A 16,620-nucleotide genomic window follows, 5' to 3' on the forward strand; every position below is an offset into this window, starting at 1 on the left:
AGGTTGGTCTTCTTAAGTCATCAAACTTATAAGATGGCCTATTTTTACCCAAATTAACAAATTACTCCGTGACTAAAGAAAGCAAGTTTTTTTTTCTTTACATGTAAAAACGTATCAAAACTGACTTTTGCAGGTTTTTATACAGAGCAGAGATCCTGTCTTTGCAAATGTGAAGGCAATCAAACAAACAAACAAACTGTTTTGCCATTTATGAGGATGTATTGCATTTGAAACATAATGGTTGGTGCAAAAGTGTAGTTGAATTCAGCTGGCAAAAGCATTTGGAAAAACTGATCCAGAACAGCTGAAAGATCATTTGATATCCAGTCAGTCACAAACCTTATTCATGCGAGCTGAACAAACAAAACTGCCTTCTCTGTGTTATTTAAACGGTTTTCACTTTAAATAAACATCTCGTTGCATGCACACAAGCAAAACATCAGAACAAAAGCACAGCAGGAGTTATAGGAGTGCAGATTTGCTCAACTTCCACAGGAAAAACTCTCAGTTTTTCCAATAGAACAGAGTTTCCAAATAAACACAATATCTTGAGTATCTGTACAATAGGTCACCACATGCAGAGGAGGGATATTGGAAAAATTGGGCAAAGAATAATGAATGTGGGGTTGCCAGGCTTGAGGAGAAGAGGAAGACTATATACACCAGAGAAGATGTTTGGATGTTGTTAGAGAGGACATTCAGAGGATTGCTGTGAAAGAACAGGATATAAAGGGTAGGGTGAGACGGAGGCAGAAAAATGTGACCTTTTTATGATGCTCTTCTTCTCACGTTATGTCATTCTTTTTATTATATCTTTTATAAGGAGATTATCAAAATATGTAGTGTTAGTGGCTTGAACTGAAGTTAATAGCTTTCAACTGATTTCATAAGAGATAAAGTTGAACCTTTGACTTAAAGATTTCTCTTAGATCACTGTTCAGTGTCTGTTTTGAGGCTCCTAAGAGCTTCTTAAACATCATAAATTGTTGTCAAAGTCATCCACTGACACACACACCTTACCTGCAAGGCAAAGTCCAAATATGGTGAGAAGAACCAGGATGTAGAGGAAAACAATGGCGTACTTGATAGATGAGAGGGAGTTCAGATGGCTGCAACACTGGTCCTGCTTCCTGCGACGCTTTGTAGAAACTGAAAAGAAGGATTTACTATAAATACCAGCAAATGGCATTCTGAACGAAATCATTAACCATGGGTTGTTCCTAGTAAGAACAACAATTTGGCTAAATGTCTCTTACGTTGTGAAAGAACAGAGGTAAAAGTCAGTGAACATAATGGAAATCAGATTTATTGCTGATAATAACTGTAAAAGAAAATCCAAGATTCCCAACATCCATATTTTCCCTCTTTGAACTTCTGAATGACGCCCAAAACTCAGCAATCACGCTAACTGAAAGTTCATTTTGAACCCAAGAGGTATTTGATCACGTTTGCATAATACTCCATAATAATATTCCCTGTGCAAAAACAGAAAAACAAAGCTGCTCTCTATTTCATTCAAGGTCCAACCAAGCAAGAAGTTGCCAATAAAATTGTGAAAATAGTGATATTTAGTAGTATTAAGTAACAATTAAAAAAAGTTGGTTACAAAACCATTTAATTGTATGATGACAAGTTTACATTTGGTTGGAAATTACCAGGGGTGTAATTTTCAGGGGGGTTAGGGGGGTTTTGACCCCCCCAAATATCAGACCCAACCAATATACCCCCCCCCCCCCCCCCCAATAAAGTTATGAATTATCTTGTATAAATAGGCTGTTGATTTTCTTTACTCATTTCAGTTATTACCAGCAAAATAGAGATCTTGCCCCCCCCCCCCAATGTTCAGCACAAAGTTACGCTGATGGAAATTACTTGTATATTCCTTATATCATATCTGGAAACATTGGGGTTATTACAACGGAAACAGTTAATAAATTTAAACTTATAGTACATCATAACACACATACATCACAAAGTTTCCTATAAGGGAATTCATCTGAGTGGACTACGTTACACAGCATGAACTGCACAAATGGTCTCACTAAGGAGCTCTTGCTGTAATGCATGTCAGCACTTAGCACTGCTCTCAAGGTCAAACAGATGTTTGAGAATTAGTCTTAATAAAACTGACACAGCACCGTTTATGAGTAATGAACTTTTTTTCCCCTTCTACATCTGTGTGTGTGTCAGACAGCTTGGCAGGAAGCAGCAATGAGGCAGTTGATGTTGCTGATGAGAACATTCCTTTTAGGTCAAGAGGATGGGAAGAGATTTTCTAAGGAGTCACATTCTTCATCAGATATTGGAATAGAAAAGAGAATTATGTGTTTTCTTCAGACATTAAACGTATAATTCAAAGATTATTGTGTTACACACAGATAAAGTCATTTTTGTCTCAAGGAAACAACAAGACGTAATTATGAGATTTGAAGCGCAGCTGATATGACTATAAACTCACTGGGCACTTCATTAAGTACACCATTTTAACTAGTGGTGCAACGGATCAAAAATCTCACGGTTCGGATTGGATCACGGTTTTAAGTCACGGATTGGATCAATTTCCGGATCAGCAAAAATAGAAAAAAAAGACAAAAATTCGACTCGCCGTTTACTTATTTAAGTATTTTTTGCCTATTAAAAAACATTCAACTGAAGACTCATTCCACACACTTATATAAAAACAAATTAAGGTGCAATATGGACATTATGGACCATGCTGGGCAGCCTCTGCATCCTCTGCACACGGCCATAAACAACCAGAGGAGTCTGTTCAGTGAGAGGTTGCTTCTCCCAAAGTCAAGGGCCAGCAGACTTAAAAACTCCTTTGTCCCACACGCCATTAAACTGTTTAACTCCTCGCTGGAGGGGAGAGGGAGGGGAAACGGGGACAAAGGAGGGGGGAACAAGTAAGCTGTAGTGCCTTTTCACTGTGCAATAGTTTTTGTTAATATCCAACGGTGTAATAAACTCACAATACTTGAAATGTGCCGTTCCCTTGTATTCTTATTCCTATTTATTCTATTTATCTCTTTTGTATACTCTGTATTTATATATGTGTATATATGGTATATTTCTGCTCACATTCTGAAACTTCTGTCGGTGCTGTGCTACTGGAAACTGAATTTCCCGGAGGAACCCACCCGAGGGTTAAATAAAGTTTCATCTAATCTAATGTAATCTATAGGGCAGTGCAGGGCTTTGTATCTACCACTCCGCTGTGATATAACGAGTGGTCATGGTCACGTGGCTTTCTGTTGCCCTGGAGGTCCACCCATTTGTAGTTAGGGCAACAGAAGATGCCTGGGACAGTTCAGCCATAACTTTTAAAAACAAGCAGATGTGATGTTAGAACGCCTTTATTTTTATTTTAGTACAATAGACAGCTGCTGGGGTTTGGGGTTTGTTTAACCTGAGTAGCGAAAAGACCGTGGGGGGGTTGAAAACGATGTGCCGGGAGTCCGCTGTTCTCGCCGGCTCTAGTGATCCTCGACCTCGCTGTCTGCTATGGAGCTGGTGGGTCACAGACGTCTCCGAAAACATCGGAGCACGTTTGGAAATATATGACATCTTGATAAATCGAGCAGATATTTGAAGTTTACACAGCTACATTCTCGCTTGAAAATAACTTAAAAGTTTATTTTGTGACCCAGAAAGAGTAATATTTAAAAGTTTTCAGCCCCGCTTGTCCGCCATTGCCGCGTTTGAGTTTTGGACGAAATGCATTCTGGGATATTTAGCTGTACCAAGTCCACACAAGTCACCACCGATGCATGCTCGATAAAACAGGCGGAGCGAGAACACATCCAGGACTTTTTCGCGTTCTCGGCTTGATGAGTACTTAGAATTGGAACAGTACTTGGTCTCCGACTGATGACGTATCACGAGTACGCAAGTACGCACAAGTACGCATATTGAGACAGGGCCTATACTTCTCCTGCTCATACATGCTTGGAACGACCTTGTCACACTGAAATGGACGCACAACGAGATATCATAGCGTGGCTCAAGCACGTTCATCACAGTTTAAACCCCTTGTTTTGCACAACGGAATATGGCCTCCCGTCTACAGCTAAACACCAGTAGCTTTTGTAATAGCTTTAGCCCGGTCGGATTGGGCAGCAAAGTGCTGCTTAAATGCCGCAAACTCCTCTGCTCCGCCACTTGGACCGCTAGCGCTGGCCATAACTATCGCTTGACAGACCCACCACGCCACCTTACACATACTTTTCTTTTCTTTTTCGAATCTTCGGATCACGTGCGTACCGAACCGTGGAGTGGGATCGGTTCGGATTTCGGATCAACCGTGATCCGTTGCACTACTAATTTTAACTGCTTGTTAATGTGAATATCTGTTCAGCCAATGCTTGGCAGTAACTCACTGTATTTATGCATGTACACAGGGTTAAAATGACCCCCTGTTAACTAACTTGAAACTGGGGCTACAGTTCGCTAAGAATCACCAATGTTGAACAACTGAAGATTGGAAAAAACTTTCCCTGGTTTGTGTATCTTAATTTGTGCTGCAACATTCAGATAGTGGGGTCAGAAAAGTATAAACACACTGATTCATCCTGCCTTATAGCAACATCTGACATTATAGGCTGATGGTGATTTAGTGATATTGTCTTGGCACACTTTGGGTCCCTTAGTACCAATTTAGCATTGTTTAAATGTCACAGCATACGTGACTTTTTGTTGCTAATGCTTATGAGCAGCACTACTTCTAATAGTAGTTTCCAGGAGGCTATCATACACAGTCCTTCACAGTCAACAATTCTCAGTCTATTAGAGAACCTTCGGGAGGTTTTGGAGCAGCTGATTCATATCATGATGTGCATCTGACAAATCTGCAGCTACTGTGTGATGTTAGCACGCATTTATGCAATAGATTGCATCTTTCTAGTACTGGGTTGGACAACCAGTGAAGTGGCTATGATTGTAAGTAGCTTTCTGAACAGAATACAGAAGCAAGATTTCTGATTTGAAATGTAAGGTTTTTGTTTTTTGTTGGAAAATAAGTTCTTGATTTCATAAAGAAGTCAGAATTAAAGCCACTGAGGGCCAGCACTGAACTGATGAAATTAAACTAGCTAGCTACTCTTAATTTCTGTTCACTGTCTGGATAATTAATTTTAATATTACACAAAGTTGTTTGATAAATTAGAAAGGTTCTAAAATACAACTAGTATGGACAAATAAACAATACAATGCTTACATTGCCTTATTTAAAATATAAGCAATTTCCATTTATAGTAAAAAAAATAGTTAAGCCTAGTATAATAAAGCATATATTTCGTTTTACAAATGCACTTAAGTTTCCAACTCTTATCAAGAGGGAAAAGCTATTTGTGGACAGCTGTTTTACATATCAAGAGGAAAGCGGAAAACTACAGCTAAATATTAAACATTCTTATTAAGATAAACCACATGGAAAAATGAAATGTTAACATTATCTTGATCTCTTTAATGGGATTAATTTGCTATGATTTCTCAGAATCTGATTACCTAAATACATTTGACGACATAACTGTATCAAATACATGGATCAGTCAGTCTCCAAAGGGTACAGAGGCATGCTTTCCACCGATCTTGCTTGATCCGAAATGTCTTGGGAAAAAGGCCGTAGGTATCCGAGGGAAAACATGAACGCTGTGATAAAAATCTCACACGAGTTTATAATGAGAGTCCATCTTCCTGTCAACAGTCATGATGTTGCAGCAGGGTTTCATTTGGACCGTGACAATCCATCTCTCTCTCTCTCACACACACACACACACACACACACACACACACACACACACACACACACACTTTATGATGAAGAACACACACACCTCCAGCATTAGACAAACACAGCTGGCTTAGATGTATGTACGTGTCACATAGTTGGAGTGTATAGAAACCAAAATGGTCCTCTAAGCCAGTCTGCCTCTTTAAGTGATGTTGGAATACTAAACTGCAAACAATGACACGTAACGCTCTTTAATCTCAGCAAACATTTTCATAACAACATATATCACGAGGGAAACATTATCAAACATTTCAGCGTGACTGTGAGACATGCGTTACTGGACCTTTAACAGTTTAGGATGTATACGAGATGAGAAAATCGTTTCCATGGCATACATGTGTGTATGTTTGTATATTATGCAAGTATGGAGCGAGAGAGGTGATTAACTTAGCATAAACACTGGAAATTGAATATGTAACGGTTTTTTCCCCACAAGAAATGAGTTATAACTCCTTTAACTGGGCTTGTATGACTTAAACAGTTTAGAGGTAGTAGGAGGCATATAATTAAACTTTGGACAGCCAGATTTTTTTCCCCTCAGTCTTTATACTAAGCTAGACTAGTTGCCCCCTTTTCACAAGCTTCACAGGCTACTGTAAGCACAGGTGGTGGAGACCAAAAAAAGACAGCTAAGCTTATTTACCACACTGTCTTTTAAAAACTCCTACATTTATGATTTTCTTCAGCATGATTACATTGCACTGGCTGTTTTATAAAAAAAGAATACTATCTAAGCCTGAGTTGGTGACTTTAACTAAGAGTGTTTCTTTTTCAACTGACATCTGAGAGCAAAGGAAGCCAGTCAGTAAGTAACTCGACTCATTTGGAAATTATATTATCGTCCTGTTTTATGTTTTTGATTCACGTGTCTTTGGCGATATGTTGTTAGCATACAGCACTGTTTAATAAACAGATTAGACTGGAATTAGCAAACTTTGAGCTTTCCTTTATTAGTAAACTTGGAGAAGCAACAAAAAAATCCTACTGATTTTGACAAATCTACAGAATCTGTTTGTTTCCAGCTGAGTTAGTGTGAGTCTGGGTATGTACACGCGCTTGGGTAAAATGGCTGAATTTTGCTGTTCTTTTAAATGTAACTTTCCAGATCAAATACACATGCTGTCTGGCAAGTATAACAGATTCCATAAACACTTGGCACTCTGTAGGTCTCTGTAATTAACAGGTGATTTTTTTTAAAGACCCCATTCTAAGCTTGCACGTTTAACCATTAACATGTGAACGTCAAATTAATAATAGCGTGCTATTATAATTCCTAATCATCCATGAGACTGTGGGGGGGGGACTTAATGACACTTTAAATTATAAGACCACCAAGCAAGGATTTTTCTTCCAAAATAAAAGAGACTCTCCAACACAAATACATAATGTCTCCTGAGTCGAGCTGGTGGAGGTGTTATAACCGTTCTATGACTGGATAAAAGTAGATTAGGTTGTGCTTATAGATTATGAGCAAATGTTGAAAAGGAAATGCAGCTACAGTGCTGTGAAAAAGGGTTTGTCCTCATTGTTAAATCATGAATTAAACAATTAACCACAATTTTGGAAAGCTAAGCTCAATTTCACTGGCTGCACCCAGGCCTGATTACTGGCAGAGCTGTTGAATCAAAACATCAGTGAAATAGATCCTGTCTGATGAAATGAGGCAGGCTAAGACCTCAAAAAGCATCACATCATCTAAAGAAACATAGAAAGAAGCAGCTGAGAAACAAAGTCACTGACATTTATCGGTCTGGAAATGATTGCAAAGCCATTTCCAAGGCTTTGGGACTTCAGTGAAACATTGGTGAGAGCCATTACACACAGGGAGAAAATTTCTAACAGTGTCAAACCTTCCAAGGAGTGACGGGCCTGCCAAAATTACCCGAAGACCACATCGACAACCCATCTAGGACTTCCCAAAAAAAGCAGAACGACATCTAAAGAATCGCAGGCCTCACTTGCCTCAGTTAAGGTTCATGATTCAACAATAATAAAACAAATGGCTCTAAAAAACAAAACGACAGTTCTGGAGTGCCTTAGTCAAAGTCCAGGTTGAGATGCTTTTTGGTATAACCTTAAACAGGTCGTTCATCCTTGAAAACCTTCCAATAACGCTGGACTCATTAAAACAATTCTGCGTAAAAGAGTGGGCCAAAACGGCTATGTGAAAAGATGCATTTCCAGTTATTCCTGCTTGACTGTGGTTCTTGCTGGGTCTTTGCTATTTCCCTCTAGGCGAACACTTTTTTCACAAAGAGCCAGGTAGCTTTGGATAACCTTTTCCCTCAATGAATGACAACATCATTTAAAATTAGCATGTTCCATTTGCTTGGGTAAACTGTGTTAACTTTGACTCTTCTCTGTAAATCATATTTGCATTATGTATTTTTTGTAGAGAATTTGCTGCTAGATCTTGTGCTGTTTAAAAAAAAAAAAATCCAGTTTTAGGGTGTGCTCGCGCTAGGCTCAGTTGCTTTATTCTGGTCTCGAGCCTGATGTGTCCCCTCCTCACTGCCCTGCTAGCTTGTGCTTACGGTGCTCTTAGTGATTAAAGCCCTAGTAATCTTCACTTTACCCCAGCATCTCAGCTTTCTGACGATGATTTTGTTGATTAACTGGGGAAGCAGTGACACACTGGCTTCTCTTATATATGACGAACCACAGATAAGGCCGGCCAAAGACACAAACCAAGAATCCCAGCTGTGCACAAAAACAGCCAAACTATGACATAATTAAGAGCACTCAGACTTTCCAATACTTGCCGCCTCTGTTATCTTACCTTTGTGATCTGGGAATATCTCTCAAAAGTATAAAAATGTAGTAAATAGTTATTCTGATACATAAACAGCAAATAAACAGAGCATAATTTAGCCTCAAATTCTTGTCCAGTACACCAGTCATCTGTGGATGTAACCTGGCCAGTCAGTCAGCAAAATTTGCTCCATTAGTGATGCTGATGACTTTTCCATCTTTAGCCTGTGGCGATAACCTACAGCGTTATCTCCACAGCGTTATCATTATGGTCCCTTTAAAACCAATCGTTTATGTGCTACAAGTGACTATTTGTGACTATTAAAAAAACCAACACAGTGTGATATGACCAAGGTAATTAATAGAAATTAAACAATTGATAGGAAATAAATAACTTATGTTTGAGGAAGCTCTGGCATTCTGTGCCCAGATAATTATCACAGATATTGATAACCCGGGAACACCTTGACCCGTGGGTTGGAGGACAGGATAGAATCAGCTCTGCTGTTAGTGGAATTAATGATAGAACAAGATATATTATTTATCACATAACTACATTAACAAATGTTTCAAATGCCTTCCACAGAGAAAAATTGGGAAAAATGTGTATTTCCTGAGTGGTTGGCGAGTGGTTGCTGTAGGTTACTGGCTGAATCCAGATAAAATCAGTCACAAAAGCTACACGTTTGTTTTCTTCTTTTGCCTTCTCTCTTTAGGGGTCACCACAACAGATCATCTGCCTCCACCTCACATTATCTAAAATATCCTCCTCTGTCACAATAAACATGAGTACATTCTATCCAGCTTTGTAAGGCTTCAGTCACACAGGGATAGAGACCGGTTAGTGTATCTCTGGCAATCACCAACCTCCAGCAACCACTTGCCTTTCCATGGCTGCTGGAGGTTGTTGTCAGTGGGTGAAATTGGTCACAAAGAGGATGTAACTTTTGATATATGTTAAATGCAAGTGAACATTCCCTGTTTCTGAGTGGCTTCACACTCTTCACAGTTTTGTTAGCACTTAGTGAGCAGTTGGCAAGTGTTTGCAGACCAGTCAGTGTCTAACTACGGGTGATTGCAGCAATCTGCTAGTTGGGAGTGAGCATGAGGGACGAGATTAGCTCAGATCAAGAGAGAGAGACAATGCTGTGATGATTTGGACATGTTTGGTGGGTATCCCAAACAAAATATGTCATGGGAGGGGAGGAGAAAAAGAGGAAGACCACAGAGTTCATGAACGTAGTTTTAACAGAAATGTAAAGGAAAAGGAAAATGTTTATTGTGACAGAGGAGGATATTTTAAATAATGTGAGGTGGAGGCAGATCTGCTGTGGTGACCCCTAAAGAGAGAAGCCAAAAGACTGTATAGCTTTTGTGACTAATTTTATCTGGAGTCAGCCAGCAACCTACAGCAACCACTCGCTAGCCAGTTAGGAAATACACATTTTTCCCCTAGTCACAGGTTGTTGCCAGGAGCCACCAAACCATCTCTAGGTCTGTGTGACTTAAATAAATAAGCTGAGGTGAAGCTTACCACACAGCTAACAACTGTAACTGCCCGTTTTGGTTTTCACTACTTAAAGTAACAACACCTCACTAATGTTAACTGTAAGCCAAACTTGAAACTTAAATAGGCGTGTTATAAACAAATCACCCCCTGTTCAGTTGTCCCAAAGATGAAGAGTAGCAGCCAAAGAGCATGTTTCAGTAAAAGTTTGGCATCTTAACATGTAAGTGTGTAGCAGTTAGTCTCAAGCTGTCATTTGAGAAACTGGAGTTTTGGGCAATCTGCCTGGTTAATTTAACCTCTGTTTTTCAAATTCTGTCAGAGTCTTGTGCTTTAAAACTGTTTGGTAGAAATGCTCTCTTTAATTGAATGAGGTGTGAAAGTGTTCTTGGATTAGTAAAAGTGGACGAGGACAGTTTCTGATCTGTACGGCCATTGTCCACTTTCCATTAAAATGTCAACAAATTCTTAAGTTGACATTTAATAAGTCTTTCCCAACAAACTGGCCGTTCCTGCACTGAAACCTGAGACCACCACAGGGTCAACTGCGGATTCATTCAGCTGCACCTGCATTTACACACATATACAGATGTTGCTCCTGGATATTTCTGGCTTCTATAGATGACCACAGTGAGAGCAGCGTGAGAGCCAAAGGGTGACAGCATTGTGCCTGTGTGTTAGCGCACTTGACAGATCCGGTCTTTGTTATCAGCGTGTGGGTGGCTTTTGTATATATATGAATAAAAGGTCCTGAAAATCAGTTATTTTTCCATTTTGTTTCCTGCTTTTTCCGGTAAGTTTTCAGAGCTGCCCTTGTCATTAGAGAACACCCTTCACTACAAACATCTGTGATCACCTACTTATTGCAGCAGGACATGCAGTGGGTGCGCTGGGAGGTTAAATCGAGGTTGTTCCTTTGGAAAAAGCCTGCATTTTAGTTAAAAGAACTAAAGCAGCAAGCCTTGGGTTCAACTCAGCACTTTCACAGCTCAGTTATTCCTCCTACCTTCATCACACAGGTTGAGTTTGGACAAGTTGTGTCCATCATAGGCCTCTTCATAAAGCGAGACGTTCTCTCTCTCTTCATTTGTGCTCAGATACATGGCCTTGTTCTCCATCTCCTCCTGAGAGAACAGAGAAAATACATATGCTTATTTTAGGATTGTAATCTGTCTAAAACCAAAATAAATATTTGAAAGTTTAATCTAATGTTGAGTGAGTTTGCACGCACATGGAAACCAAAATCTGGATCAGTCCGCTTCCTGTATATTAGCTACATTTCAGTATTTTATTTTGGTTAGCCTCAAATGCTAATATTTAAAATGATCTGCTCAGAAACCATGCTGTTATACAATGTTCAAGCAGAGACACAGCTTCTTCATCCTAAAAACAGCATGTGATGTTAACTGAAGATTAAATGTACAGTTTTCACTACTTACGTTGTGACTGCAATGGTTGCAGTTATTGAATGTACTTTTTCAGTGACTGTCAACCACTGTCTATATGCAAAATATGGGCACAGCCACCTTAGAGTCACCTTTTGGTTATTGAAGTCCCAGTGGGAAGCTTTTTCTGTTGCCACCTTTGTGTGTTGAAACCAGAGTGCATTTCTGCTAGTAGGAAACTAAAAGAGCCATGCTCATACAGGATTGATTTGTCAATCACAAGGTAGGCATGCACAAAACCAGACCATTCTTTATCATACCTTTTGACTACAAGTAAACAGCAAACTGTCTACTGAGGGCATGAATCAAAGGAGTCGACATTTTTCCCCCCATAGATTTCCACAATCTGACTTTAACTTCCATCTTTCTTTCTACACAGTCCACACTGTCAGCATCTCACAAGTACAGGTGGTCCTTAAAAAGTAAGTGTGAGCTACTGCCTTCTATTACTGCGAATGAGGTAGAGCAGCTGTGGGAGCGCTGATCAGCTTTAAACAACAATAAACACACATTTCCAAGCTAAACAGAAGGAAACGCTTATGATATGGCAGTCTTTAAGCCAGTGTTATGCGATTTGTTTCCTCAGCCAGCAGAGATGGAGAGAAGTCATGTTTCAGCCCAATTACATTAGTCTTTTTGCTTTTAGAAAGCAACATTTAGAAAAGGTATGAATGAAAACACATAAAACATTATGAAAGGTCAGTCATAGGCCATGAGAAAAGGAGTTATTCACCTTTCATACCAACTGGCAGTGAGCAGTGTGTGGAAGTGGCTTCTGCTTCTCAAGCAATTTGGTTTAACTTCTGTGCCAGTTTTCCAAAACATGGTGGAGTATTTGAATGTGGAAATGGTAAGTGAGTAAATATAGAGCTGGTAGCCATACTCAATTTTATAAATTATCTGATGAACAGTGTATCTAATTAACAACCACTTTCTGAAATATATTGAGTCTGCAGTGGCAGCAGAATAAGAAATTTTGCCCACAAAAATAAAAAGCAGTTTTTGCTCTGTACTTTCTGGATGTTGGATTTTTGGTTAGATGGGATACTACTGTTGAGAGATTTCCAGTTTACACATATGCTGTTTTCATATCTTTAAACATGTGACAACGCAAGTTTTAAACATGGGAATGTACTGTGTTAGATTGTATTAGACAATTAAGTTTTCACTTACATGTTAATACTGTAACCAGTAAATAATCACTGTTTAATTACGCATTTTTTCCAGACACCTAGGTAAACACAAGTACTTGGAATGAGAAGGATCCATGTTGTAATTCCAATTTAACCCTTGATTGAAAACATGACTTAATTACCAGTAACTAAGCTGGGGATTACAGCCAGTTTAGCATCATATGAACACTACCATTTCTAATTTGAGATTCCAGCAATAATTTGAAGAGTAATAACTTATGATAACATTAAAAATAAATGATTTAATTAATCATTAGCTCAAGTGTATCTTTGAGCTTGAACAACTAGAATCCGGCAGACTGCTCAATATTTCCAAATATATTGGTGGAACTAAAGAAGAAAATGCGAAGAAAAAAATTCTAACACTGTGAAATGTAAAAAATTATATTAGCAAAATTCATTACTGCATTTTGTTTGACTTTCTATTTTCTCTCAAATACCCAAGGTGAGGAATGCAGAGCATTTTAACAGATTTATTTATGGATTCCAGTAGATCCTTCTCTTGGAAGCAGTAATCCCACCTTGAGCACCAGGTTGACAGTGTCATCAAGCAGCTGAGTTACATGACCTCTTGTGTAACTCAGTTTTAATAAAAGCACACAGAGGTTTACATTTTATTTAAGTCTTAAGGACTTAAATAAAACGAGGAACTTATTAGCATGCATGTTTAGGTTCTAATAGCATGAACTCGTTCACCAGACTGTTTACTTTACGTCGAGCATGTTTACTTTTCTAGCTTGGGCAGGGTTTCCCACAGTATGCATAAGGCAAACCAAATATGAATAATATAAAAGGAAACACAGGACAAATAAGACAGGGATAGAGAGGTTATGTCAGACACCTCGGAGGGATAAAATGAAATCTGCTGTAGTACGGAGTCGTGGGTTTTAAACTTCCACAAACCCTAGTGGCAGATCTGTGAGTATTTGAGAAAGTCATTAAAAAGCATTCAGTCAAGTCTCTCATTAAAGATAGGATAGGGGGTCAGGTTGACATTTAGACTAAGACTAGGCAGAAGCCATTAGGGTTGCTAGGTGACTCCACTAAAAACTCCACACTCCCATACATGTGTTTGTGCGTGTGGGGAGAGTTATCTTCTAATTACACTGCGTCTGGTGGGATATAACACTTTTAATCGCTCAGTGCCAACAGAGGATGGTGGGAAAGCCAAGCAGTTAGTGTTTTACCTCTCCAGCTCTGCAACTACAGACCTTTGTTTTTTCTGGATTTGATCATAAAAAATTAATTAAAATAAACACCACATGAATATTAGAGAATTTTAAGCATGAAATGAATGAGATAGCTACACACATGCCCATACTACAGTTTTGTTTACTGTGTGTGTTTTAATCGCTGATTATGTGGTTGCTAGGCAACAAAATGATGCTATAATATAAACATGCACGTTGCAGTGGATACAAATTAAGATGTTAGTGTTGTGAAATTCAAAGGCTACAATGCTTTCATAAGGTGTTCATTTATAGGTGGTTGCTAGAAAGTGTGATGACATCATATCTGATATAGATGAGAACCTTCAGTGGCCTAAAACATGCCTGTTTGCCAGTTTTGATTGGTTGATTCCTGACATTCTTGTATATGCAAACCAACAAAGATTTTGTGTATTATAGTAATATAAAAGACAAATTTTCAGAGTTCTGTGGTACACATACAAGGCAATTACAGAGAAATTAGAGCAGAGAAACAGCAATCAAAGAATCCTAAATAGAGATTTATGTGAGAATTTCCTAACGTCAAAAATGGCCGTTGTCGCGGCCCTCCTGTTGTTAGCTCCAAATTGCAGTCTGTTTGATGTCTGATGTCCATGTGAGAACAGTGCGGGTACTTGTTGGCGAATTAATACAGTAGCAAAGCACATTGGTATCCTGTCTACTTCCTGTTGCACATTCTGCTGAGGCAGGGCTCAGATCTAACCCAAAAGGAGAAAATTCAAGTAGTAACCAGGTCATGCCATGTTGTTGCTCCATGAGATTGGGATCAGGGGCACATCTACTCAATACACAGACTTGATCCTCCTAACACCATCCACAATTATGAGTGAAAAGGCTTGTTTTGGGAATCATCTTACATTTAAGTAGATATATATTGGGGGAAAAGATGTTAGCTCCCACAGGATAATCATACTGCTTTTCATTTTGAACTACAAAGATCTTGTAAATCCACTTTAGACAAGCACTTTTGCATTAAAAAAAAAAAATCTAAAATCCAGCAAGTTCTTTCAACCAATACAAAAAAAAATGTCTTCGTAGTGTCATAACAGTGACCAGTACCTGCTTAAGTGATTGGTTGCAGGGCAGATTCCAAAGCACATTTGTTTTGTCATAATCACTATAGTATGTCTATATTGTATTTTGGCTCTTGGTCTATAATGCACCTGGCAACAAAATGTAAAGAGACCACTAATTACATGCCTACTGGCCACAGTTTGAATGAAAAGAAAATGAAAAGCTTTGCTGTTAATAGCAAATTGTTGGGTCTGATAAAAGTAATAGAAACAAATCTAGTTACCTTGCCATCATGACTGTCTCCGCAACAGCCAGGGGATTTATTTGGACATTTATTTTGAAACAACACATAAATTATCTTTACTGTTTAATTAATTACCTTTTTTCAAGTGTTTTGTGATTTGTATTGAATCACCATTCAAATAACATGATAAGCACCACTTAAAGCATTTACTGACTTGAACCTGTGGAATTTATATTTCTTATTTTTGCTGATTTTCCATAGATTTCAATCCAGGATTCTCTGTGTGTCTCTTATAATATCTGCTCTGGTCAACTTCACTGAAGATGAATGCACAAAGAGTGAATGGGAATTCACTCAGCACAGCAGGCGGACCACTCTCAATTCTAGTAGCATAAGAGGAAGCAATTATCTTGTCATGCACTGTCGCTCTGTGAGATTTGCCCTCAGCAGAGAATCTGATCATCTGCGAGGTCAGAGGGACACGACGCGTGTGGTCTCTCCTGACAGTCTAAGTACATCGACAGAGATGAATGAGTGCATGTGTAATTGGAATAAATATATATTTTCAAAACATTACATAACACCCAATGTCAAACTGCTTTTCAATACGCAATAAATAATCACTACAATCAAAAACAATCCCTGTGATCAAAACAAAAGCTCACGGCTCAGTTTGTTCCATAAAATCTGAGCTTGGATCCCTTGAAAGCGTCACAGTAAGGCAAACACTCCACGCCATTGTTCAGTCATCCGTGTGCAACATTAACCCATTTTTCTCGGTTAATTAGCAGAGATACTTCATCCATGACCGCGGAAACACAAAGCAACAATTTTCTGAGGATGAGTTCCATTAAGTGTGGGTTTCCTGTCCTTGTGTAGCGCTGAGCTCCAAAAATTGTATGCAGCAATTCAGCCTAATAGTCTAATAGCAATAAAAGTGGAACACATGTCAATAAATCAGCAACTCTACAAAGGTGAGGGACAAACGTCATTAACCTATGAACGCACTAATTAACTTACCAAGCCTTGGTAAATCTGTTACTCTTACGCAGATTTCCCGAGAGCCTACTTATGTGATTTATACTAGGGATCCTCTGTGTGTACACATTGCATGATACCCTTTTTCAAATGAATGACAGACCAGACAGATGCATATTTAAGTCAAAATTCGTTACATATTTTCTCAGATAATGCTAAGCCTGTGCGACATCCTGAAGGAGAGAAGCAGCACGAGTCCTCCTGTCTCACCTTTTCAGCTGTCAACGGGAAATAAAATTCACTGCTCCGCGTTTTTCATAATTGCCCTCAAAATTCTGCTCTCGCTTCCTTTTTTCAGTGGCTCAGCTCTCAAAAAAATAATGAAAACTACAAAACAAAAAGTAATCGGTAAAGTTTCTAATAGTACAGGGACATGCACAGCCTCTGTCAGTGCTGCGGAGACAGGCA

At 38.9% G+C, this 16,620-nt stretch overlaps 1 protein-coding gene across 1 annotated transcript in view; it reads right to left on the bottom strand.

Moving 5' to 3' along the window:
• The window catches only part of scara5 (scavenger receptor class A, member 5 (putative)), a 107,354-nt gene extending 90,734 nt beyond the window's left edge, over window positions 1-16,620 (bottom strand). The window contains exons 1-3 of the mRNA XM_085432332.1: window positions 16,423-16,620; window positions 11,056-11,173; window positions 1,021-1,149 (exon numbers count right to left, since the gene is read on the bottom strand). Coding sequence (XP_085288458.1) covers window positions 1,021-1,149; window positions 11,056-11,167 — 241 coding nt within the window. The 5' untranslated portion in view covers window positions 11,168-11,173; window positions 16,423-16,620. The remainder of the gene's footprint in view (window positions 1-1,020; window positions 1,150-11,055; window positions 11,174-16,422) is intronic.

Source organism: Copadichromis virginalis, linkage group LG15, assembly GCF_057382275.1.
Source record: "Copadichromis virginalis isolate Kocher_CV1m ecotype Utaka linkage group LG15, C_Virginalis_male_GT1.1, whole genome shotgun sequence".
In the NCBI taxonomy this organism is placed as follows: domain Eukaryota; kingdom Metazoa; phylum Chordata; class Actinopteri; order Cichliformes; family Cichlidae; genus Copadichromis; species Copadichromis virginalis.